Source organism: Rousettus aegyptiacus, unplaced genomic scaffold, assembly GCF_014176215.1.
Source record: "Rousettus aegyptiacus isolate mRouAeg1 unplaced genomic scaffold, mRouAeg1.p scaffold_m13_p_1, whole genome shotgun sequence".
NCBI classification, from domain to species: Eukaryota; Metazoa; Chordata; class Mammalia; order Chiroptera; family Pteropodidae; genus Rousettus; species Rousettus aegyptiacus.
The window spans coordinates 119,581,637-119,605,494 of record NW_023416284.1 but is presented as its reverse complement, the minus strand read 5'-3'; the positions used below and the strand labels follow the sequence as shown (position 1 = coordinate 119,605,494).

Here is a 23,858-nt window from a genome sequence, read left to right as displayed (position 1 = left end):
TCACTATTCTTTATCTAATCGATTACCTTTTCTGGCACTAACAGATGTCAATTACTACAGAAGGTTGGGTTTAGTTAACATTAAATTATTTCCCCAAACTTTTAACATGTATCTCTTTCCCATGCCAACTAAAAGAACAGGAAACTGATGAAGACATCATAAAATCATTTAATATGAAATTTAGTTTTTCCTTTTTAAAAGAGTAAAAAAATAAAATCTAAAATGAGTATCAACATCAAATCTACCATATCTTATTTACAATAACAAAATCTTTAAAGACAATTGCTCCTGTGAAAATATTTTTAAAAATGGCCCCTTTGAATTATTTTGATATTATTTTTAAGAATTAATGGAAAACAAAAATATTATTCTCTGAATCAGCATCATATAAAGCACTTAAAGTTGATATAAATGAGTTCTAGGCACCATTTCTTTTTTTGTCCTTCTGAACCATCTGAATGTTTGTCAATGTCTAATATTAAAAAAATTCTCAAGAACTATTTTAAAGTGAACTCAACATATCACATACTAAATTACAAAAAAAATGTAATATTTTCAGTCTCTTTATTGACTAATTGTATGAAAGTTAAAATTAAGATCCTTATCCAGAACTTTTTAACTAGGCAAAAATTTATTTTCCAAGGCAAAGACATGTTCTTGTGTTTTCTTACAAAAAGATCACTTTTATTAGTTTTTCTACTCCATGTCCCTTTGGAAATCAACAGAGCATCTTGATTAGGTGGCCCTTAAACTGATTAGGTGGCTGTTACTGGAAATACAAATTGATTAAAAAATATAGATTCTTCACTAGCCCACTGAAGTTTTCATTATTTTCCTGTGTATGTGTGCATGCATGTGTGAGAGAGACATTCGTAAACATGATTTTGAGGAAGATTTAACAGTGTTTTTAGGAAGAATGCCGAGGATTATCCCTAGGAGACTAAGAAGGAGCTCTCTCTTGGGAGACAGTAACCAAAAGGTCACTGTGGCCATCAATTGCAACATCTTTCTTAGTATGCAGTCTCACATTCCCAGCTGAGGACTCTGCTCAGGGAGATCCTGCACAACTGCTCTGCAAGGGACTTCTTCCCTCTCTAGGAACCAGATGTACGGGTTATTCAAATAGCTTAGCATGCAGTCTACTACTGGTTGTTTCCTGCCAGGGAATTGTGTGGCATCACTGTAACCCCACAGTAATCCTCTTGGACTTAGAATGCTGTAGTTATTGTTATACTTAATTAGGGGTTTTAGCCCTTCATAGGATAAGCATTCTACAAATTCTCGCCTCAGGCACAATATGGCAACTGAGCCATAACAATCCAGTGCGTGCAGCAGCTCAGCAGTTGTCCCACCACAAGGAGGCGCCAAGGAGCTGACTGACAGTACTGAGCGGGACCCTGCCATTAAGACAACTATGTTCCTCGAGTAGAGAGTATCAAAGCAGGCAACAAGCAACAAGGAATACTACAAGCGGGTTGAAAACCTCATTCAAGAAGTCCCTAGGAAGAGTGAGTCTCTGAACAGGGCTCAAGTGGGGTGGCGTGTAACCTGGTCATGCACCTGAGGTTAGTTGGCATTCTCAAATCTCATGTCAATAGCTGGGATGCTGGGTACCTCTGCTTCCGTAAGGTGTACGTTCTGAAGAGCTTCTGCTTATTACTATAGAACTTACTAGGAGCGAGGGAAATAGAGCAGCACATTACTAAGCATTTCACCACCAGAAAAATGCTGAGGGAATCTATTTTCCATTTTGAAAAACAAAGTCATTTCGCTATATGCTTTTTATTTTTTTCAGATATAAGTATACAGACTATTTAAACAGTAAGTACTAACTATGTAGTTTAATTGTGCTGCTTGGAATATATCTAGTGCTCATAATTAGATTTGAAATAGGCATTACACATGATGGTAGTTTATGTGTTAGCATTTGATTCATATAAAAATAAGAATATATTTTAAACTATATTAACCCTTGTTATTAATAGCAATGCAATACAGTATTAATATGGAATAAAATATTTCAGAACTTAAAAAAATAAATTTTATAAGAATCAATGAAGTTGATAACATTAATTGCTTTGAAATAAAAAGTAAGGTTCTCGATTTGTATGAAACACCTGCAGTTATAGTTAATATAGGTAATCAATTGTCAGTTATACATACATGTTCAAAAACACAGAAGAAAAGATTCTAGGTTGCTGGTTTGTTAAAAAATTTTATTTTAAGTCTTATGTTGTGTTTTTAAAAGACTAAATCCTTTCCCTCTAACAACAAATGTGAACAGGAGAGACCATTTTGAAAAAATTAATTTTGAAACAATCTAACATTTTGTCAATAAGGACACAAGGTGAATATGCTAAAAAAATTAAAGTCTAGTCTTACTGAATTTAGTTTAATAACACATGCAGATCATTCATTACACACAGAAGAAAGGAAATTTGAATAATGGAAATAAATATAGAAGAAATATAAGAATACAGTGTTCTAGAGTTTCCACTCCCAAAACTAAACATCTCCTCAGAACCTGAGAAAATCAACCACGTAGGAGCAATGTGGACAAAGCACACAGCACACCACAGCACAAGATTGTAATGTAATAGAAGAATATCATTTATGCTTTAACTTTTAAGGCATGCATCTTTATAACAGTCTCACAAGTACCTGTTAAAGCAACTTTAGATAGCCACTAAGACGTCTGACAGGGTTCTATCAATGCCTTATAAACTGCAGTTGAGGCAGCTCAACTGCGAAGCAGTTAACCAATAATAGTTGATTAAGGAGACAGGGTAAGCAGAGGCAGTGAATTTTATAGATAAGCCCTAAACTTTTGAGGGTACAATCTATTCTTGTAGCAATAAAAACTTAACAGGTAGAGAGAAGTAAAAGCCTTCTTGTACCAGAGTGATGACTGACTCACAAACTACTTGATGGCTAACTGATCTCCTTGAGAAAGAAGAGGAGAGGTCATAAAACCTCAAGGTGAGAATACTGGCTTAATCTGGTTCGATGGGTTTACAGGTCAAATTTTGTTTTTTCTCTGAAAGCGACAATTTATACCATAGCAAAGAAAAACTGTCCGGTTTAAAAGTGAGCTGGAAAAATTACTTAATGGATGATTAATTAGAACAAATTAATAAATACATATACCACCACATATGAGATTAGAACTGTTTTAGTGGGAAGACAGAGGAAAACAAATGAAAAATTAAATGATGCTAAAGAAGGTGTATTTATGGTCTCAGTAGAGGAAGAACAGAACAGGCTCAGTCGAGACTAATAATGATTTGTACTTGACCCTCTACCAAGAGAGTCAAAGAAATATTATTTTCACCATTGTTCAGTTGAGCTCTTCTTGAGACTGATGGTTTGTATTTTTAAAAACCTTTTGGATCTTTCACAAATAATGCAAAGCCATCTCCAAACTGGATGTCTTCCTTAGTGGCCTAAGATGCCATAGATCAATTTTGTTTAAACATACCCTAACCTCAATACAGATAGACAAAAATCTCCTTAACAAGGAGATTTCAGAGCAGGGAACCTAGTTAACTAAGGATGTGATGCCTCAATCCATTCTGCAGAGAGGAAAAAAACCCCTCTCTTTGTATGTATGGCCCAGTCTACAATTGTGGCCTTCTCATTGAGAGGGAGCAAGCTCTAGGCACCAGGAGAAGGAGATTGGCTGCTGTATTGAACTCATCTACACTTGGGTTACACCCAGTTCTTGACACGATGAAAAACCAGGAGGAAGGATTTAGGAGATCCCAGGCTCTGAGATACCAGGAAAGTTGGCTGACTCTTATCTATTTTGCTTATTGGAATCACCGCCAATAACCCAATTGCCCCAAACAGTAAATGGCTCTGCACGTAGGAGGTATTAATCTGTCTATTTAAAATTGGGTCAAGAATTAATCAGCAATATTCTGGACCCAGATCTGCTCTCTGCTAAGGGAGAATTCTCATTATAAATGCACTTTCCTTTTTGCATATTTTGGTCGAGTAAGGGCAAATTTGTTATATCCTCAGATGCTACTGTTGCTATTGTTATTACAAAAGCCTTTCGGCATTCATTAAACAATATTATAAATTTCATTGCCTACGCAACACAATAAGGTGAAAGCTAAGGTAATATTAAAATGGGAGCTTCATATTATTTTCTTTAGATTATTGAAATGTTTTTCTTTTTTAATTTTATCTCATATTTCTCCTCTTTCCCCCTTTCATCATTTTATCTCTACATAAACTACTTGAGATCAGAAACAGTTTATTACACTGTTCAAGAATTATTTAGTGAGCATATTCTCTGTCAGACCTTTATATTGGGTGATGTGATACATATTTGGGGGACAGAAGACCTAAGTGTATGAAGTATGAAGCATTAAGTAAGGCATGCATGCTAAATAGTGATACATCTATGTGTGTCCAATGGCCACAGAGAAGCAAGAACTCTCTGTGCGTGATTCTCTACGTCAGTAACTTAGCTCTGTTGTTCAGTACATATTCAGACCTATGGGTAAGTTATCTTTGACAAGCTCAGCAACACCATGCAAAATAAATTTTAATGTTTCAAGTATATGTGAGCATTATAAAATTTAAAAAATTGGCCACCAGCCTTTTTGATCTTGACACCTGACTAGGAGGTTCGTTTTTGGACTGAGATGCTGATGCTTAAGAGTTCCACTTTAATCCTGTTATTGTTTTCTGCCTTGCTAACATTGGGAAGAAAATGCCATATCCTTGTCAGCTCAAGGTGACCTCTCCCCTCTCAGGGCTGCTGTGAAGTTACGTTTTAGCAAGCTCCTCCACATGATTTACAAACTTCCCTTTGAGGTGTCAACAGCTCTATTTTGGAGGACGAAACCAAGACAGGTGGCCTTACTCTCAGGTAGCTATGAGGTTTGTGCCAAAGATGGTCTCTGACCTTAGATTTTAGAGAAAATCATTCTTGGAGCTAATTTGTAAATGGATAACTCCTGGGACAAAGAAAACTTTTCAAATATCATCAAAGACACTAAAATGGCTTGTAATAACTATGATTTATTTAGTGTAACTTTTCCCAAGTAAAGTCGTTACAAAAGAAGGATGGCAGGATGTGCTCTGTGTACCAGATAAGAGAAGGGTCTTTAATGTCCCCCGTGTGTAGGCTTACTCACCCCAAAGGAGTGCTTGATGTTGAGCATCCTACCACATCCATCGCCCATCATAAATGAATACATTCATGTTTTGGTTTGTGAATCTTTTAAAGTGTTAATATAATGCAGAAATAATTGACCCAGAACCTCATCACCCCAACCAAACTTTAAAAACTAGTTTCAATACTATATAAATATATTACGATTAATGCCATTAGTGTAACAAAGCTAAAAGAATGCTCCTGGGACCCACATTGGCCCCCGCCTGGAGGCTAACAGGGCAGGGGATGCCTCTGTTGCCTCATTACTCAAGCAAGTGGCAATAATAGGAAAAAGACTTATATCTCTTCTTTTCTTCTAGGCACCTGGAATTCTCCTGCCGGTTCTGCTTCTGCTATTAATCACACAATCACCAGGCTCTGTCTGTCAGGGCTTTGCTCCCAAACCCAGACTCCGGGGTATTTACTGGTACTAATACAGATCAAAATGATGTCGTTCACTTCCTATTCCGTCTAGGTCTCTCTGCTCTTTAATCCGATAAAGCAATTCCTTCTAAAACATGAAAGAATGACTATAAATTATTTGGTAACATTTCTGGGAGGATTATCTTCTTCCTGAAGGATGGGGTGGGGAGACTCTTCTTTGGAATCAGGTCACCTGATTAAACCTCAACGTTCAATGAGCTTGAGATGTTACAGAGACTGTTCTCACCTCCTATATAGTGTTTCGTTTGCCAAACCAACAAACATCCCAATATCACATTCTAAAACAAGGATCCTAATGATGGGAGTCCATCTTATACGGCTTCTTGGGATTTGAATAGTTGGGTGAGACTTTTGTCCAGAAAAATTGTAGCAAGGACTAACCAAAGGCTATAATTATTATCTCTCCCCTGCTCCCCAATATTTCATGCCCTGCAGATTGTAAAAAGCGGTGAATGAGTTAGGGAAAGCCACTTGTGTTCCCAAAGCGTGGGGAAAAAATCAATAAAACAGCAACCTCTGCAGGCAATCTTGTGAAAGGTCACTTTTAATCATCTCGTATTTGTTGATCGATTTTACTCACATGAGCACATTTAAAACATCTGTTAGGCACAGATATATAAACAAATATGTAGCAGAAGAGATTACAAACCTGCTTGATGTTTCCCCTTGTTCTTTCCTTCAGGTGCGTGCAGACAGAAGAGAAATGATGATAAACTGGTGAATACATTTATAGTACTTGATAACGCTAAATTGGAGACTGGGGACTCAAGTACCTTAAGTAATTCTTTTCAAGCAAGATGCATGGAGGCAATATTCTTTATAATAAATGTACCCAACTTTTTAACAAATATTCTTTGTGGCACAGACCTGAGAAAGCAAAACATCTATGTAGCAAAAACCAATGCTGCCCACATGTAACTGAAAATTACAGACTCGTCATTAGCTGAAGTTATCCATAATGCCAACTAGCATTAGCAAACATTTTTAGAATGGTGCTGGTTACACTGTAGCTGCAGTCCCCATATTTTGGAAAGACTTTTGGGTTTCTTTCTCTGGATTCATTAATGTGCAACTTGTACTTCAGTTACTTCTTGAGGCAGACTTTGTTTTCCTATTGTATAAAGGATGAATTCTCTCGGATCATATTAGGTGCATAGAAAATCTATAAGGACTCTTCCAATTTAGTGTTGGGTGGCATTTTTAATAACCTATGTTAGCAAATTCAGGTCTGTGCAACATGGTGCAAATGAGCTGTGTGTCCTCGGGTAGACACTTTGCTTTCTTGTGGGTTCGATTTTCTTATGAATAATTTGAAGGTATTGGGTTAGATAATATCAAAATTCTGACTTCTCAAGGTACCACTGGGCATCCTTGGGGCTTGACGATTCCCTATAGCTTCATAAAATATTGGATTCATTCCCTAACATAGCACATTTACCTGCTTTTCACCCTTTGTATAGCCTTCATTCTCTTTGAGGAGAAAATTAAGAGAAATATGTTCCCTCTATAAATCCTTCTGTTATTAAAACAAAATTTTAAAATAGCAACTGTGGAGACCTCAAAAGAAATATGAGACAAGCCAGAGAGGAGAAAGTAAGAAACTGCTGGCTGTGTCCCTGGCAGGTCTGAGGGGGTATGGCATGCTTGCTCACACTGCCCCTCTCCTCCTTACACAGTTCTCACATCTCTCTTCCATCCTACTCCCTGGGATGAGGTAGTGGATAAAAACATCCCATTGTATCTCTAAAACTGTGGGGAACAAGAGTGTGGGCTGGTGTTTTTTAATGATAACAATGATGATGATGATGATGATGATGATGATGATGATGATAGTGATGGTGATGACAATGCTATTGACAACATGCTCTCTTTGCTGACCACCTATTTAAAACTGCAGCCTCGGACACGCCTTAAGTTCCTGTGCTACTTTTTTTTTTTTTTTTTTTTTTTAGCATTTATCACCATCTAGTCTATTATATATTTTACTTATTTTTATTGTCTCTTCCCAGTACTCTTGAATATATACTCCCTGAGGTTCTAAACTGGTTTTCTCTTCCACTGCTGCATTCTTATTGCCTGGAACAGTGCCTTGCACATCATAGGTGCTCAATGAATAATTGTTGAATGAATAAATGACTGAATGAATGATATTTCCCCTCAAAAGTTTTTAAACCCTGTTATAGGGAAATAAGAAGTTTGTTTCCTCCTATATCACTTTGTGCTCATAAGCTAGTTAGTTATAAGTGTAAAAAAATCTCTCTAAGTCACTGTAAATTATTTTCCTACACACTTAATTAAAGCAGGTTTGCCTTTTAGTATATGTACTGCCAAAGTGAGCATGAGGCTTGCTTTCTAAAACAAAAGTTACGAACTTGGTTTCAGAGAGTTTGTGAATACATTAAAATTTTGGGCAAAGATTTCATTTTTATGCAGCAAATATTTAACTTAAGAAAGAGTTCATAATTACCATCACATTCTCGATGGTTTAACAAACAACAACAACAACAGCAACAACAACGACAAAGATTAAGAACCATTATTATTTAGAACAATGAAATATGGCTAGTGGGAGAGATGTTAAGACACTCAGGTTTCCATGAACTTTGCCAGTGACTGCTGTGTCATTCTGAACAAATACCTGTTATTCAGTACATGGGCCTGAGACTCAGGGGTTAGTTGGTGAGGGATGCAGGGGAAGGAGAGTGAGGGAGATGCTTGATAGCCACAGTGGAACAGGATGAATGCAGGCGTTTGCATAGATTCTCCTCCACCCACCCCCATTTAAAATAGGGAAATATCAAAGGAAAAGAGAGAAACCATGTGAGTAAAATAAAAGTTTATGTACTGGAAGGATCTGACTCATGATTAAATAGTTTTTCCAGGCTTCAGAATGACTTTTAATTCAAAAACTGAGGAAGCGGGAAGCCACATAATTACATATGGTGACAGACCACGCTCTTTTGTGACTTGAGAACTTTCTTTCGGTTTTACTGCTAGCCCTCTTCTTACACATTTATCTGGCAATCTTCATGAAGACAGAAATACGATTTCTATGTAATTCTCATTTTTCATTCATACCCCCAAGGAATAGTTGGCACAGGGGTTATATTACTTTTTTTTTCATACTACAACTTTGAAAGTGTCCAATACTCAATAAAAGGAATTTAACTAAATTTTAAGATCTAAATGAAAAGACAATTCTCATTCACACATTCACTCAACAATGTCCATCCTTCCATCCCTGCTAAGGTTCCACCCCTTTTAAAATCCTGGTGTTTTATGACTATTTCTGTCACAGTGGCTGACAGAGCTTTGATGCCAGCTTTTAGGAGACATGTCCTGTTAGAGCTTAGAAGTTATATCACCAGCTCTTGCTTTTCACTTTGTGGATGGGCGAGCTGAAGCTCACGACAGGCTAGGAAAGCAATATAACAGATCCTGTCAGTTAATGATGGATCTGCTGCCCCCGATGGTGTGCATTCTGCTGCATCACAAACCTCCTTTGAGACTTCAGTTCCAGGAAACATGTCATGAAGGTTTCCCCAGGCGATTTCTCTTCCACATCAGTGAGAAAGAGGTTTCTCTGACTGAATCACAGTAGTTAGGTGTCTTGAATCCCATAAAGGCACTAGGATTAAGATTTTGTTGGGCTATGAAGGGAAACAGCAGGTGTTCTAAAATACTAAGTCAGATAAGCAATTTGACAACATCGAACAACCCAAGAAAGTGGCCATTTTTATCAAGTTGGGTGACTCACGGAAAACCTTTCCCTTGATTTCCTTTGGTTATTTCAATGAAGATTTCTTTAATTAGTTGGTGATTATGACTTAATATGTGCTTTGTTAGTTGAACTGGAGTTCAGGATTCCAGGACTAAGGATTTTTTTTTTTTAATTGAAGTTCAGTAACCATCAGAACTTCATAATTTTTCTGGTTCTCCTCTCTTTCCAGGCACATGGAAAGAGATTGCACTTTCCCATCCTCCTGAAGTTTAAACATGGCCAGGGGATTTCTTTGGTCAATAAATTGTGAATGCAAGTAATACTACTTTAAAAATTTGAAATGCCAAATTTTAATCCGTTTGGTCTCATCGCCTCATTATAGACTGTAATCCGATTAGGACTCCAACTATTATTTGCTACTGATATTAGTTTGCTATGCAAGTGAAAGCTCAAGGACCATTCTGTAAGGGGATCCAGATGAAAAATGACTTTGAGGGACTGAAATGTGCAAAGATATATAGCTCTCAAAGCATTCCCTGCTTGAGGTCAGGCGATGGATGGAGTTTAAACAGTCATGTTTTTCAAGAACTATGGTGCTTACCTTTAGACTTCTGGAGGGCTTTATAAAATGAGATATTAGAGAACGAGATATTATAAAATAGTAGAAATAAATCTCTATAAAAGTTCAGATTCCTTTAATCTTTAAGCCCTATCTCCAAATGGTGAGGAACGATACTGAGTCCAATTAGTTTTGTACCTGAGTTGCTGCTACTAAACAAGTTTGAGTCCCTCCAAGAGCAACAGAGAATAAAGCCAAAAATTGACTCTGTGTATGTGTGTGTGTGTGTGTGTGTGTGTGTGTGTGTGTGTGTGTATCTGGTTTGTTTTACAAACTTGAAGAGACTTGAGCACTGCACCAGCTGTCACACTGATACCTACTTGGTAGGGCTGCAGGTGTGCAAGGCCTTCAAGTGTGGCTTCCAGGTTGCAATGGAAACAGATTTCTCATCAGCTGCATAACTACGCCAAACGCACTGCATGTGGCATACACGGGTACATAAAGAAAAATAAAAAAGAAGAAGATAGAATGAAACAAAAGGAGATTATTAAATTAATGCACACCAAGAATTTTTCCTCGTCATACTCAGCCCTGATAAATGCCCAAAGGGTGATGACCATCTTGGCATTTTCAGCTGGCAATTAAACATATTCTACCACATTGGTAGAATTGCTTTTCAAAACAATTTGAACAAAAGTACCAATATGTGTAATACAAAGCAATTTTTGAATTGGTTAGGGAAAGATATGACATTATCCAACATAAATTACCTGAGCACGAACATGCATGCCAAGACCCAACTTCACATCTTTAATCACTATTCGATAAGATGGAGGCAAAGGACTACTGAAAACTCACGATGCAACTAGTAAACTAGCAAACTAGCTGGTAAACTAATCACCACTAGGGTATGGTAATGACTTAATGAAATTCCGTCAAGTTGAACTATGCAATACTTTTAAGGCTAAAAATGAAGACAATGATAACAAAAAGCAGAGCTACACAAGATAGAGAAAAAGGTACTCTTTAGGAATATAGCCGGAAAGCACTTAAGGATTTAATGTCAGGGTCTAAGAATATGTTTATAGCTCCTTGATGTAAAACATAAGCTCTGTCTACTTCACATAATTATATCTGACATATATGAAATATTTTCTTGAAATCCTCACAATCAGAGTGTGGATTAAGACTTTATTTTGTACATGAGAACATAAAGGCTCAGATAAATTGAGAGGTTTATACAAGGTTGGGAGAGTTGAGATGTCATCTCAGATTGCCTGGCTCTTGGTCTTAGCATCTCTTATATTTCTTTGCTGACTGAAGACTGTTGGAAAAGCTTCCCTCTGAAGAGTCTATTGGAGAGATTGCCTGAACTGACTTTCCATATAGATTTTGGTGAATTTCTTCCTCTGTATTAAGTCTGGAAATATCTCCAGTGACCATTTGCTTACTCCAGTTTCCTGAGAGAAAACTTTTTATTATAATTCATAAATCAAAATGTTCTATTTATGTGGAAAATTTATTTAAACAGGTCACATTCCTACTATATAACCATCATTCATGATTGTGAAACCTAGAATGAAGAAAGCAGAGATCTAATAATATTTCTTTTCCTGAGAATATCATTGAATAAATGCATGCTGAACAAAAAGTTAAAAGCCAATGCAAGTACTTTGGAAAACCATTTGATAGGAATGCATACATACCCTATGATACAGCAACAGACTTCTATGTACTTACTCAACAGATATGTTTATAGATGCTTATATAGTACAAGAGATATGTACTATAATGTTCAAAACGACATTATTCTTAACAAACAAAAGCTGAAAATACTCACTTATCAAAAGTAGAATACATATATGTTGTTAATATTAACAATATGGAATAGTACATGGTAAGAGTATGCTATCACTATGCTCAACAGTATGGATGAACTTTACATGAATAATGGCCAGTGAGAGAAACAAGACACAAAAGAGTACATACTGTGAATCCATTTCTATAAAGTACCAAGAAAAAAAAAGAAGGAGCAATTTTTAGAAGGCAGCATAGTGGTTACCTTTGGGATACAGTTATTAAGAATTGGTACAGAAGAGGTACTGGACATATTCTGTGTCTTTATCTGGCGCTGGAGTGCTCAGTTCTCTCAAGATATGTGCTTTTTTCTGTATGCACATTACACTTTAAAAATGTTCAAGAAGTGATATTAAAAATCTAGAAAATATATAGTAGAACCTAAGTTTTTTAAAAAAATGTTATTAAGGGAAGTTTAAATAATTGAAGCAGATTTCCTTGCCTGGAGCCTTGCTCACATGGCTCATGCTAATTTATCACACAAATCTGAAAAAACTTATGCTAACTAAACCTCTTGGCGTCTTATAGAAAATAAAGCAATTATTGTATCACCCTGAAATGTTAGTTTTTGTTTGCAAATATTATATAAACACAACTTATAGAGTGGTTCAGAGTAATTAATGAATGGATGTACTATTGCAGTTTCTTCTGTAGAGAGACCGAGAGAATCTCCAATGCTGCGATGGCATTGATGGCTTCTTTAATTAGAAGGCACCATATGTATGTGAACTTGGTTTCTTTGGAAGCAAGACTCATGGAGAGCTAGAAGCACACAGCAGGTCTATATGCATTACTAGACACCAGTAAAAAAATCCCAAACAACAATACAACAAAAAATGGGACCAAGTAATAACTGCCAATGTATAAAGAATTGGGGGCAAAAGAGGCCACTCTTAGAGAATCGAAGATTTTAACAATGAGACCTACCTTCTTGCTCTTTTTCTATCAAATTGATCTCAGGTGCTAAGCTCTTATTCCATTCATTACTTTTCTTCTAAAAATATCTTATAAATGGGAGGTAAAGAAGGAGCAAGTGACCATGTATCTCAGGGCCGATATGAGCTAATCGGCGAAATGGAAGTGGAAAGTGTAACTCTATTACTCTTACACTCGAATAACTTTGTCCTGTCCTTAGCTCTTTCTCTCTTAGCTATTTGTTTCTAGTAGCAGAACCTCAAGCCTACAACCATATGATCAAGTAGCTGATGTTCCCATATTTAAAGCCGAAATCGCAGTGGTTAACAAGAAAAAAAAAATAATGCCCCAGATTTAATTTTCATGTCATATACCCTCCAAAGGATAAGTCAACAAGGAGCAGAATGAAAGCCAAGTTTACCATTTATCAGGCCACCCTGGTGCTCTAGGAAGCTAAACAAATTCAAAATTTGGTCTATAATTATAATTACAATGTCAGTATAATTAAGTTTTTAGGGAGTTTTTAGTTCGTATTGTCTGGAGTATTACAACTGTGGCACATTCGATTCTTTCTGAAAATTTTAATTTCAGCTGGCCATCCGAAGGTATAATTAACATGGAACTGATTATTTGCAGGGCATAGAATTTAAGAAGTCAAAGAATTAAAAGATTCAGGATGAAAATTAGTAATCCCTTTCCCTACCTTGCTTTTCAATAATTTTTGTTCCTTAGAGGCAACTGTCTCTAATTCTTAGAGTTGTTGGTTCTATTTTTAAGAATCCTAGTATTTATGGATTGTTCTCATTCTTACATTTCTTGATTTTTCAATTTTAGGCACTATCAATGAACTTCTTACCATAAAAAATAATGACATCTCACTTACATACTCTCTTCCCTTCCTCTCATCCTACCAACAATTTTTAGTTAAGTTGCTATTTAGTGTTTGCTTTATTATGACCCTGTGACTATTTTTCCTAGATCAGCAATATGATGTACCATGGCTTTTTTCTTTCTTATATAATTTTTTTCTTGTAGCTATTGTTATCCTATTTTAATTTCTTGATTTGCTTTTATATACCTATCATGAATACATTTCTGAACCCCCCCCCCCCCAAAGAACTCTAAGATTCCACTGGTTAAATATATCATGAAATCTGTCAGTTCCATTTTATATTTCCTTTAGAGATCTTTCTCCTGGAGCTCCCTAGCTGCCTGCTCACTCTGTTCTCTAGGCCTATTGTAGCTTTTGTTCTGAGATTTCTCTTCACTGTCATCCTAGAAATTCCCTCTGATCTTTCCTGTGTGGAATCTCATGTGTCCTGGATCTCATGTCTCTCTTTCTTGGTTTATCTCCTTGTTTTAGAAGAATACTTTTATCCAAATATCTTCTCTTTTTTTAAATTAGCTTTATTGATATATAATTAACTAACAAAATTGTAAGATATTTGAAGTATACATAGTGATTATATATTATATTTATACTTAATATAAATTATATTAAAAGGATTTCCCCCTTCCAGATAATTAACACATACATCTCTTCACATATTAATCTTTTCTTACATGTGAGAACATTTAAGTTCTACACTCTTAGCAAATTTCAATTACATAATACAGTGTTATCAATTATAGTCACCATGTTTTACATTAGATTCTAAGATCTTGTTCATTTTATAGCTGAAAGTTTGTACCCTTTTATCTCATTTCCTTCACCTTTCATGCCCTAGCAAACACTTTTCACTCACTATTTCTAAGAGTTTAACTTAAAAAAAAATTAGACTCTACATTTAAGTGATACTATACAGCGTTTGCTTTTCTTTGTCTGGCTATTTCACTTAGCATAATGCCCTCAGAGTCTATCCATGTTGTTGCAACATGGCAGTATTTCCTTCTTTCTTATGGTTAAATAATATGTCACTGTGTGTGCATATATATATATACACACACCACACATATATAAATCCCACTATAGAAACAATATGGAGGTTATTCAAAAAATTAAAAATAGAACTACCATATGATCCAGCAATTCCATTTCTGGGAATAGATTCAAAAGAAATGAAAACACAATATCGAAGAGATATCTACACTCCCATGTTCATTGCAGCGTTATTCACAATAGCCAAGACATGGAAACAACCTAAGTGTCCATCAATGGGCGAATGGAAAAAAAGATGTGATACATATATACCAAGTATTTTCTTGAGTAATAGTAAATGGAAGGTAAAGTTTTGAGATCTTGCATGTCTAGGAATGTCATCACGTTACTCTCAATCTCAATGAATAGTTTGGCTGGGTCTAGAACTATAGGTTAGAAATAATTTTCCTCCATAATTTAAAAAGTATTGTTTCACCATCTTTTAATTTTAGTGTTACTAATGAGAAATCAAACATAATCCTGTTTCTTGACCTTTCGATGCTTCCTGACTGGAAAGCATTTAGAATCCCATTTTTTGCAGGTGTTCTGATATTTCACTATGGTATCCTCAGTGTGGAGTTTTTTTTTTTTTCTCAGAGTGTTGGGCACTTGTTGGGCCCTCTTACTGTGGCTACTCATTTCCAGAGAATAATAATGTAATCTTTCTTTGATAATCCTCCCCTTGGTTTCCCTGTACTCTTTTTGAAATACCGTAAGTTGAATATTCGATCTCCTGGAAGGGTCATCCAATTTTCATATCTTTTTCCGTCTTTTTTTCCATCCCTGTGTTTGTAGTCTGCTTTCTAGGAGATTTTCACAACTCTATCTCTCCTTTGTTTTCTTTTCTTCTATTGTCATATTTTTCATCTTTAGAATTTTTTTTCTAAATCTGTTTTTATTTATGACTGAAACACTAAAAAAGACATATAAGCTCTGCATAAATGATTTAAGTTTATTGACTGGTGACCCTTACTTTAAGGTAACTGGATTAAAACTTAGTTATTTCACTAGTCAAAGCTAAAGTTTCTCTCTTTGTCTCTATCTGTCTGTCTCTATATATACCTATATATATCTAGATATAGGTGTGTATATACATATATATATACATACATACATACATATATATATATTTTTTTGAGCCAGCTAGCTTCCTTATAGCAGTACCTTCTAATCTTTTCAGGAAAATAAGGCTACCTGTCAGTATTCATTTCACAAACTTTCACTTAATTCCCCTGTTTCTGTTTCTAGTAAAGCATCTTGGCTCCATTCTGAACTGGCCTGGTCTCTCCAGAAGTAAACCTCTAACACGGAATTTTTAAAGTACCTTTAAGTGCTAATCCCAAGGCTTCAGGCTATTTGAAAGGAATAATGGATTCAGATTCGGACACTAGGGTTCTGAATCCTAGCTCTTCCTAGGCTTGTGCCGGGGATCAATTGACATAATGTATTAGAAACACTCTGCAAACTGAAAAACACTTCCCAAGTCTTAGCCATTGTTAATAAAAGTTGCAACATTGGGACAGGCATTTAAAACGTTAGTGAGAGCTGCTTTCTTTTTCCAGACTGCTCCACTTGAAATGAAAAGTTAATTTAAATGAATCATGCAAAGATATTGATGCAGTTAAATTTGCTGCAAGCTGCTGGGGTTTTAAACTTTTCCCTAAACCCCTGAAATGCTGGTTAACTTAGTTGTATCATCAACCAAATGAGAAGGCAATTTGGAAATTTCAGTGCCCCTTTAGAAAGACAGTGGCTCTGGCTTAAAACAGATAAGATTGCTCTTCGTCTCAATGCTTTGTGTGTTCAGCAAATCAAGGCTTTATTGGGTAAAGAAATGAATGGATCAGTAAGTGAGGCCTGCTTTGCAATCTAGTGCATCCTTAAAAATAAATTTCTACAATATATAATTAAGGTTTAAAGCCTTGAATTCTGGCTAGGGGTCAGAATAATAAATATATTTAATACTTATGTAATTATTCCTATGTCTAATAGATAAATTAATTGCATTTGGATGGAGAGACACAATTGCTTTTTAAATTCATAGATTCTATTTTGACTAGTAGAATGAAACTACGATTAGATTTTAAAGGTATTCCTGAGTGTTTCAAGTCTTTCATTTTACACTCTTTTTTTTTTATTCAGAACAACATATAAGCTAGAGTTTTAAGTAAAAGAAAAATTAATGATTTCACTCCATTGTTACCTACATTTGTATAAGTTCAATTATTGACCACAATGTTATATAACTGAGTTCCATAAAATAATATTCTAGATCTCCAGGCAAAACTGTTCAAGCAGTCTTTTCTCCACCTTTTATGGATTACCTAAGAGGAAGGCCTTGCCTTGCTTTGGCTGTGAACATATAAATGTTTCTGGTCCAATGATTAGCTGACCGGAAATTGTTTTTGCACAATTTAGTAGTTGATAATGATAAGTTAGATCAAGAAAGTTCCACCTAATACAGAGATATGTTATTTTCTATATCTATCTTGTGCAATTTGATAGCCAGCAGCCACATATGGCTATTGAACTCTTGAAATGGTGGTTAGTGCCACTGAGAAATTGAATCTCTAAATTTAAATAGTCACATGTAGCTCGTGGTAACCATATTGGGCAGAACAGCTCTATTGCATCACAAGGAATACATGTGTAAGAAATCCCTCCACGGGCTCACTTTCTAATGGAACGGTTGATATTCTAAAATGTTTTTTGATACAGAGTCCCCTTTTAATATTCAGAAGTATCAAGGATCTGCACATAGAAGTGATTGTATTTTGAGTATGTGTTGATTGAGAAATGTAAAAAACTAATAACTTAGTAAGAGTTTTAAATAAATTTGAACTTTATTCATAATTATAGTATCTCCATTCTCCTGAGAGCAAGTAAGATACATCATTGGTTCTATATGTAGACAGGGCTTGGTGCCCGGATGGATGCAAGGAACCCAGGGAATAACTTCTGCATTCACAGGTTGGAAAACATTGTTCTAGAATTAAAAGATAAGAAATAAATTAAAGGATAATTAAGAGATAAAAATAGTAAGGAGACAAGTTCTTTAGAAGTATGGAAATACCTCATAACCAGTTAGGAAGCACCAAAGGCTGAAAGACTATCAGTTTGAGCTTCAGGGTACCTCATGTGCACACTTGAGTATGTGATACCTCTTTTCATTAAAGTGATTGTCATTTGGTTTCATATCTTAAACTCCTACTACTTAGGGATCTTTTCCTTCAAGAAAATGAAGTTAACTTTATTTTTAGGGTTATTTTAAAATGTGGAAATTAAAAAAAAAATAAAGACCCTCAGTGGTTTGTATTAGAAGTTATGCCCAATGCTCCATTTCCTTGTCAATAGTTGTAGAATAGCTTGATTTAAAGATTAATATCCTCATTTAGTCATCAGATACAAAATAGATTGCTTTCATAGTATAACTGAACCACCCTTGCCCACTTCTTTCCCTTACTCCATTTCTATTGGAGCTGCTTCATTTCACAGCAATTGGTAAGGGATAAGGATAGGGTAGTGTAGTGGTTCCCCCAACCCAATCCACCCACTTAAACCTACAATCTAAATTGAAACAATGTGCTTATTACTACAACATGAAGACAAGTCTCCTAGTACCTCAGACCGCCACTTCAAACCCCTTCAGTTAGGAGTTCTGAATCTCCCACTGGCTGGCAGAAAGGGAAAACACTAGATTGTATAATCAGTGTGGCTATAATTAAATACCAACTCCACTTTAGGGATCTATAGAAAAATATACTTTATGACTTTTAAACAACCTGGTTCTAGGAAGGTGCTGCTCCCAAAAGATATGGACAGCAAAAGGAGAATTCCTTTGTGCTGAAGCAAATCCTGAGGTACTGACGAGGAAATGAAATGTTAAACACCTGTATATTATGAGTTAGCTTTCAAATAATACGCTCATGATTTCATATTCTCGAACATTGAGGTATTCCATAATCTCACCAGCTCTTAAAATAAGATAACTATTTCAAGTTATTGCTCTAGATGGCATTAAAAGTAATTCCACAGGTACACATCCTTGACGTTCTAAACAAATACGCTGTTCTTCAGAAGAGCGGCATCCATCTGGCTGGAGAAGGTAATTGTAATGAAGAGAACAATGCCATGTTCTGCTCCATCACTTAATGATCAATTATGTTTCACTGAGTAATTCTTAAGACATATTCGGTTACTGCAGGTGCAGCACGGCTGCTATCCTCTGCATGATTTTGCTGGCATGACTAAGTAACCTGAACAACACCTGGACTATTTACTGAAAGTATATATTATTTTTCTGTTTCGGAGGGGGGAGCATTTGTCCAAACCCAAGACTGTGTGTTAAGTTCCAGCTTCAGTTTAAAAAACAGAATAAAACAAAAGAGTGGCTCTACTAAGCAATGAAGCATAGAGATTGGAAAATGACCCAGCAAGTGCTTATGGAGACAGATGTTGCCATCTACCTGTTACACTGACATTTACCTGAATTAGGTTGGCAGCTGGGTTCCTTCTTTTCTCAAAGTGTTTCTGGCGGTGCTGTTCTTGTACTTTTAATGCAAAACCTGAGCCAAGAATGCCCTGGAACAAAATACAAATCAGTACTTCAACTTTTTTTCAAAAGTACTGTTAAATACTATGAATATTAAAGAGTAACTCTCTAAGGTGAGTCTGAGAGAAGACAGACAGTATGCAACCTGTCCATAAACATACTACTTATTAAAACGAACACTATTTACCTCTATTATAATACGATTGGCCAATGGCAAGTTCTTGGGCAAGACTGCCAAGAAATATAACAACTTCTGTTCTTTAGTAAATCAATGAGGCATTGCCATTTATTGTCGCTTATAGTATAGCAGAGGCACCATAATTACAGATAAAAATCACTATTAAAAACTATGTTCTATGTGGCCTTCTCTATAACATTAGGATAAATGGTGTTATCCAGTGATGGAATATGGAGGACATTAATTGTGGTTTTGGACAGAGGTGGATTTTAAATCTGGGACAGTTAAAGTTTTGCTGCTGTGGACGTGGGAATTTTTCTAGCACTTTGATGAAACAACTGAATTTCATATTTTCCATTTGTGAAAAGTGGCGGGGGAGTGTTTAAAATTTGTCCCAGTTTAATCTTCATGATGCTGTAATTCTATACCTATCAAAGTAAAGTGAAAGAGCTGGGGGGAAGGACAGTTATCCAGATAAGACAAACAGTTTTGAAGACATAGGAAGTTTTCCATTTTCCTTGTTTGTATAACAAAGGCAAGAGCATGGGTAATTGCAAAGCATATTCCTGTTTCCCTGAGTTTTAATCTCATACTTTTAGCTTTCCTTACCTTCTTGGTTTTGGCTCACCTATTCAGATTTTTGGGTTAGTAAGATTAGTATGTTCCTCCTATGTTTATGTAAATTTTTTGGCTGGTTTGCTTCTTTCTGTTTATCATCTTAATTTGCCCAAATTCTGGCTTTTTAAAATGCTCCTGTCTTCAGTTTGCTTTGGTCTAACATTGTGGAATAAAGATGTTTTGTCTCAGCCTTGTCTCTGAGCTTTGTCTATAAGTCTCCACTTTATTGGCGTGGGATGTGGAGATCCACTGCTTTCAAGTCTGTAGATTTTGCTTGCTAGCTATAAATTATTAGCTTTTAATTAAACTTTAAAGAGTCTAACCCTTAGGTGAGAGATGGGTGTCTGATAAGCGCTAAGTCGGTATTAGTAATTAGTAATAAGGAATGGTTGTTTTTCTTTTCTTTATATCTTTAAAGTAGCTCAAAGATAGTATAGCCTGCCTGGGGAGGTGATGGGTTTCTCATCTTTAGGAGGTGTTACATCTCAGCTGGATGATAACTTGGCTCAGATATTTTTGGGCTCTGGATAAACTTTAAGCTTTCTCTTATCTTGAGAATCCACAATTCTAAGTACATCTGTGACAATAACTAGATAATAAGTAATGTGATCACAGTATTCCCTGCCCCCCTTAGTCACAGGGATGTGTTCCAAGACCCTCTTCAGTGGATACTCAAAACCACAGTTAGTACTGAAACCTATATATGCTATGTTTTTCCCTATACATACGTACCTATGATAGTTTAATTTATAAATTAGGCACAGTGAGAGATTAACAAGAATAACAATTAAATAAAACAATTATAACAATATACTGTTATATAAGTTATGTGAAGGTAGTCTCTCTCTCTCTCTGATAACAATCTCATAATGGAGATGGCTATTAAGTAACTAATGAGTGGGTAGCCTATACAGCATGGATATGCTAGGCAAAGTCCTGGGTGGGCTGGAGTCCAAGGGTGGGAACTTTCATCACGCTACTCAGAATGGCATGCAATTTAAAACTTATGAATTGCTTATTTCTGGATTTTTCCATTTAATATTTTCTAATCAAGGTTGACCGTGGGTAACTGAAACCACAGAAAGTGAAACTGTGGATATTGGGGTGGGGGGAGGACTGACTACTCTATGCAAAATACAGTTATATGATAATACTATTTGCTGTTAATGAGCAGTTATCAACTCTGTTATTAATAAGAATAAATAACTACCATAAAGTTAGAAATTATATCGTGGGTTCTGTTTTCTATTTCTTTTTCAGTGATTGTCTCCTAGAAGTTGTGATTGCACAAACTAAACTTTATAAAATTTGAACCGTATGATCTCGTTTTAGGATTTAAACGTTTCCCTCCATTTAGAGGTTCCAAAAGTGGCTCTGCATTTCCAGATTCAAATCAACTATAGTTATTCTTAACACCCAACTTTTTTCCCTGCTACTTAAGATCATTTAGGAAAGATTACTTATTTTCCTGTTAATGTTATTTTTCATGAAGTATAAACATGTAAGAGAATAGGAAACATTAGCATTTATAGCATATATTTATACTACATAATATGTGTAATCCACTCAGAACTTGATTCAGATTTCGTACATATTGAATTAACAGCAATAGCTACCATTTTGGAGCATTTGGTATGTGGATACGAGGCTCAGAGTTAAATCCCTTTTGGAAACTGAAGACAGGCCCCACATAGCACAAACTTTGCATCTTCCGAAGAAATTAAAATGTGCTGAAAATCACATTGGTATTGCTTAGAAACATATATTAGTTGATGGCAAATATGCCAGACTGTACATTATAACAATTAAACCAGGTCTGCTCATCATCTCATAATGGCTCTATTCCAAGTTTCTACCACCTTTCTTACTGCACAGCTCAGTGAACCTAAATTGAAGTCTGTTAAAATCAATTATGAAATATATAATAGATTTTAGTTAAAAATATATCATTATAAAATATAGGTAATATATTAATATATATAATCACTGATTATTGAGTGAATATATACAATTTATGTGCCATCCCTTCAAATATTGACACCAATAGATACAAATTCTTAGAAATCGAATTTTGTTGTTATCTATTTTCTAAGATCACATTACTTAAAGTTTTAGGTTTTAAATTTTAGTACTATGCCAAGAAGTGCTACATAAACACCAACTGGGAGGAAAATATGTTCTGGTAAGCATTTAAAATATTTATCCCTGTTATTTTCCAGGTTAAAGGAGCCTAATTCATACCCCACACATGGCAAACAGGCTAGACCAAATGATACTCTTAGGAGTATCTAGCAAGAGGGAGGAAGCATCCTGAAGAAGAGAAAGACCTGCCTCTCATGGTGAAGAGCTGGGGCTGCCTCTGCAAGCTCATTAGGCCCCAGGGAAAGTAATCTCTTAGTGGAGCTTGGGAAGGGTGGCCTGTGATGTACAACAGAGTCCTTTTGCTTTGGGGGAAAAGATGAGAAAAGGCTCTTCTCTTTGTTAGACCTCAGGTTTCCTGGGTGGGAGAAAACCTGAACAGGTGGCCCATGATTGACCTATAACTTCCTTAGCAAAATGCCAATATGTTCTCTTAAATCTCAATCAGATGACATGTCGGCCAGTGGGTGCAAAGACATAATGGCATTTCCAGCCATTCTATTTTTAAAGGTATGTATGAATCATTTAGTCTTTCACTCACTGTATAAGAGCTTAACACCTTTTACTGAGGTTGCAGTGAAAAGATCAATGGTAAAGTTTACTTTTCTTGGCATTGTTAGGGAATGTTCTGCGCAAGCAAGTTTTTTGATTTCCGGCATATATATATTTAATTTGCATAAATACAATTTTATAATCACTTTATTGGGAAACCTTTCCAAGAACGATTACTTAGTCTCTGATCTTGAACCTCAAAGAGTGACACAGTTTAGCCTCCCTGTAGTAGGCCAGAGTTTATTGACAGGGGCAGGTATTTCTCAGTGCTGGATGTAGCCAGCTCCCGGAAGTGCGCTGACCCTAACACTCACTGGCCCTAGGTCTTTATGCCTTTGAACACTTACATATAGCTTGCTTACAGATTTTCTTTTCCTTCCCTTGTTGTTGCCTTTCACCATCTCTTCCTGTTGCAGTGTTTGTTCTATCAGTCTATCTCAATATTTGCTGTTTGTAATCTTCAAAGAATTGTCAAGCTACATAGTCACGTTCATCAAAATTTTCTCTAAATTAAGAGAATGTTCTGCATAGGTCTCAAGAGGCTCTCCCACGAGGGTAGCACCTATAACGTTGTGGATTTTAACAGCCCAGAGGTTGACTACTTCCCTGTTTGTAGTGTTTCACTGGATCACAGAGGTTGTTACAAAAACAAAAGCAATGGTATTTTGTGCCATTATTTTGGGGGGAAAAAGCCCCGAATTGCATTTTATTTTTTCTCAAGGTATTTTCCTATAAGGAATCTGATTATTAAGTGAAGCTCTGCTCTTTCTAAATTGTTGAGACTGCTGGATAAGTTTACTCTGAATAAGCGAGATGCTTTTTTGACTCTCTGATTTCTGTCACTTTACAACAGTAAATTCATATATCGAGATTCATACAGAAAACAATTTTTTTTTTCATGACTAGCCCTGGACTTGCATTATCACATAGGTCTTCACAAAATTTCTCAGGGTGTAATAATTCTTCCTTCATTATACTGATGAAGAAACATACTCGAGGTTATTGTTATAGACTGAATTGTGTTCCTCCAAAATTCATATATTAGAGTCCTAATCTCTAGTTCTTCAGAAGGTGACCCTATTTAAAGATAAGATCTTTAGACAGGTAATCAGTATATGATGATGTCATTAGGGTGGGCCCTAATTCAATATGACTGCTGTTCTTAAGGGAAGAAATTTGGACACAAACACATACAGAGCAAAGACGATGTGAAGACTCAGGGAAAAGACTACCAT

General features: G+C 35.9%; 1 protein-coding gene across 2 annotated transcripts in view; it reads right to left on the bottom strand.

The window, feature by feature from the left end:
- Positions 1-23,858, bottom strand: part of KCNQ5 (potassium voltage-gated channel subfamily Q member 5) — a 447,247-nt gene that overhangs the window by 52,308 nt on the left and 371,081 nt on the right. The window contains exons 7-9 of one of the 2 annotated variants that reach the window (XM_036219415.1): positions 19,070-19,165; positions 10,275-10,369; positions 6,264-6,290 (exon numbers count right to left, since the gene is read on the bottom strand). In XM_036219415.1, coding sequence (XP_036075308.1) covers positions 6,264-6,290; positions 10,275-10,369; positions 19,070-19,165 — 218 coding nt within the window. The remainder of the gene's footprint in view (positions 1-6,263; positions 6,291-10,274; positions 10,370-19,069; positions 19,166-23,858) is intronic. The other variant, XM_036219426.1, reaches the window with a different exon arrangement.